This window comes from Monopterus albus, unplaced genomic scaffold (assembly GCF_001952655.1).
Source record: "Monopterus albus unplaced genomic scaffold, M_albus_1.0 scaffold76.1, whole genome shotgun sequence".
NCBI classification, from domain to species: Eukaryota; Metazoa; Chordata; class Actinopteri; order Synbranchiformes; family Synbranchidae; genus Monopterus; species Monopterus albus.
In genome coordinates this window covers 1,214,079-1,215,692 of record NW_018127956.1, presented here as the reverse complement: position 1 = coordinate 1,215,692, position 1,614 = coordinate 1,214,079, and the positions used below count along the sequence as shown (strand labels likewise).

The 1,614-nt window shown below is 41.6% G+C and overlaps 1 protein-coding gene across 3 annotated transcripts in view; it reads right to left on the bottom strand.

Moving 5' to 3' along the window:
• The window catches only part of rhbdl1 (rhomboid, veinlet-like 1 (Drosophila)), a 52,336-nt gene that overhangs the window by 23,397 nt on the left and 27,325 nt on the right, over positions 1-1,614 (bottom strand). For all 3 annotated transcript variants that reach the window (XM_020606293.1, XM_020606292.1, XM_020606291.1), the window contains 2 exons: positions 694-842; positions 434-546 (listed from right to left, as the gene is read on the bottom strand). In XM_020606293.1, coding sequence (XP_020461949.1) covers positions 434-546; positions 694-842 — 262 coding nt within the window. The remainder of the gene's footprint in view (positions 1-433; positions 547-693; positions 843-1,614) is intronic.

Genomic DNA, 1,614 nt, shown 5'->3' with positions numbered 1-1,614 from the left:
GCGGAAAGCCTCTCATCTGTCACTCAAAGTGGCCACACATGTTTATTTCTGCTGTAAAGTTAAGCATTTTAACATGGGAGTCTATGGGGATCGAATCTCTTTTGGACCCAGCCTCAAGTGGCCATTTGAGGAACGACAGGTTTTAACACTTCGTCAGTGGCTTCAGTTTTCAGCCTGGAAGGTTGAGGCTTGCATTACAGCAGTCAGCCATGTAGGCTGCAAATTTATATCGGCTACCAGAGGGCCCTTTATCAGTATAAAATAAAAGGAACGCAAATTTAGCATGGCAAGTGTAAATGTATTTCTTTTGTATTGTTCAAAATTAAAGCTGAAGTATTACTAGCTTCGATTTTTTTCATTTTGATACCTGCTGCAGCACCCAGTCTGGGAACCACAGGTTTAAAAAATACAAATATTTTTTAAGGACGCTCACCGGCCAGCACCCCTGCCATGTAAAGCAGACTTATCCGTAAGATGCCATGGACCATCTCCAAAGGAACACCAATCATCAGCTGCAGTAGAGCATTGAACCCCAGCTGCTCCAATCTGAGGAGAAAGAAAACTAAATTCAAATAACAGAAGGAGCTCTTTGCTCCTCCTACAGTTCTGTCATCTGTAACATCCAACAGGGTTTTAATTTAACCAGCTCACTGCAGAAATCAATATGTGGTAAGTGGGGGTTCATGAACGCACCCGACATGCATGAACATGTAGCTGAAGAAGCGCCACACTTGGGCACGGTGGCCAGGATGGTAGACCAGGGGGCTCTTCATGAAGTCAGGCTGGTAGGTCTGCAGGACCCACTTGTTCAGCATGATGCCATAGCACATGAACACAATAATCTGCAACACAGACATGACAACAAACTTTCCGTTCACACTAACATACCCATTACACAACCTCCCTGCAGACTATTGGTACAAAAGGTGGAAATTGCACTACAAAACAAAACCCATTATTCTTTATAAAAGACACATGACATTCTCTTCTTTGTATTCCTCAGCTGATGCTTAATGGACAATTACTGCCCCTAGAATGAAAATGCCACATCTGGTTCAAAACCATTCATTTTTTTTCATAGAATAACGACTCATTGTCTCTGTGAATTAAAAGGAGAGTGAACTGTTATTATTGCATCCTCACTGTCATTACAGACCATTCAGCGCTATTAGAGGCATTGTAAGAGTACTTGGCTTTCTTTCCTCAGAATGATGATGATGATGATTTCATGGGATATTATGAAGTTTTGTTAAGCTGTAGGTTATTTTTTGCTGCTTAATCCCAAACCATTCAACTGTGGTCAATAAGGACTTCCATGTTAGCGGTTTTCTTTTCTTCTTTTTTTTTTTTTTAAATGAACATAATAGGTCAATTAATGAGACTGTGTTGGTCGGGGTGCTTACTGACCGGGTTTCCAAATTCCAAAATCTATGAAAAAACAATCCCTGCATGCAGGCTGACGGAAGGTTTCAGCTTTGAGGGACAGCATTAAATGCACCCACTAGGCCCACGACTCCCAAATGGGTTACCAGCTAATATCAAGCTCCCAGTAAAAGCATGTGATCAAAAGCAGAAAATCTTTTTAGTGGCTCCAAAGCAAATGACTGAGCCATC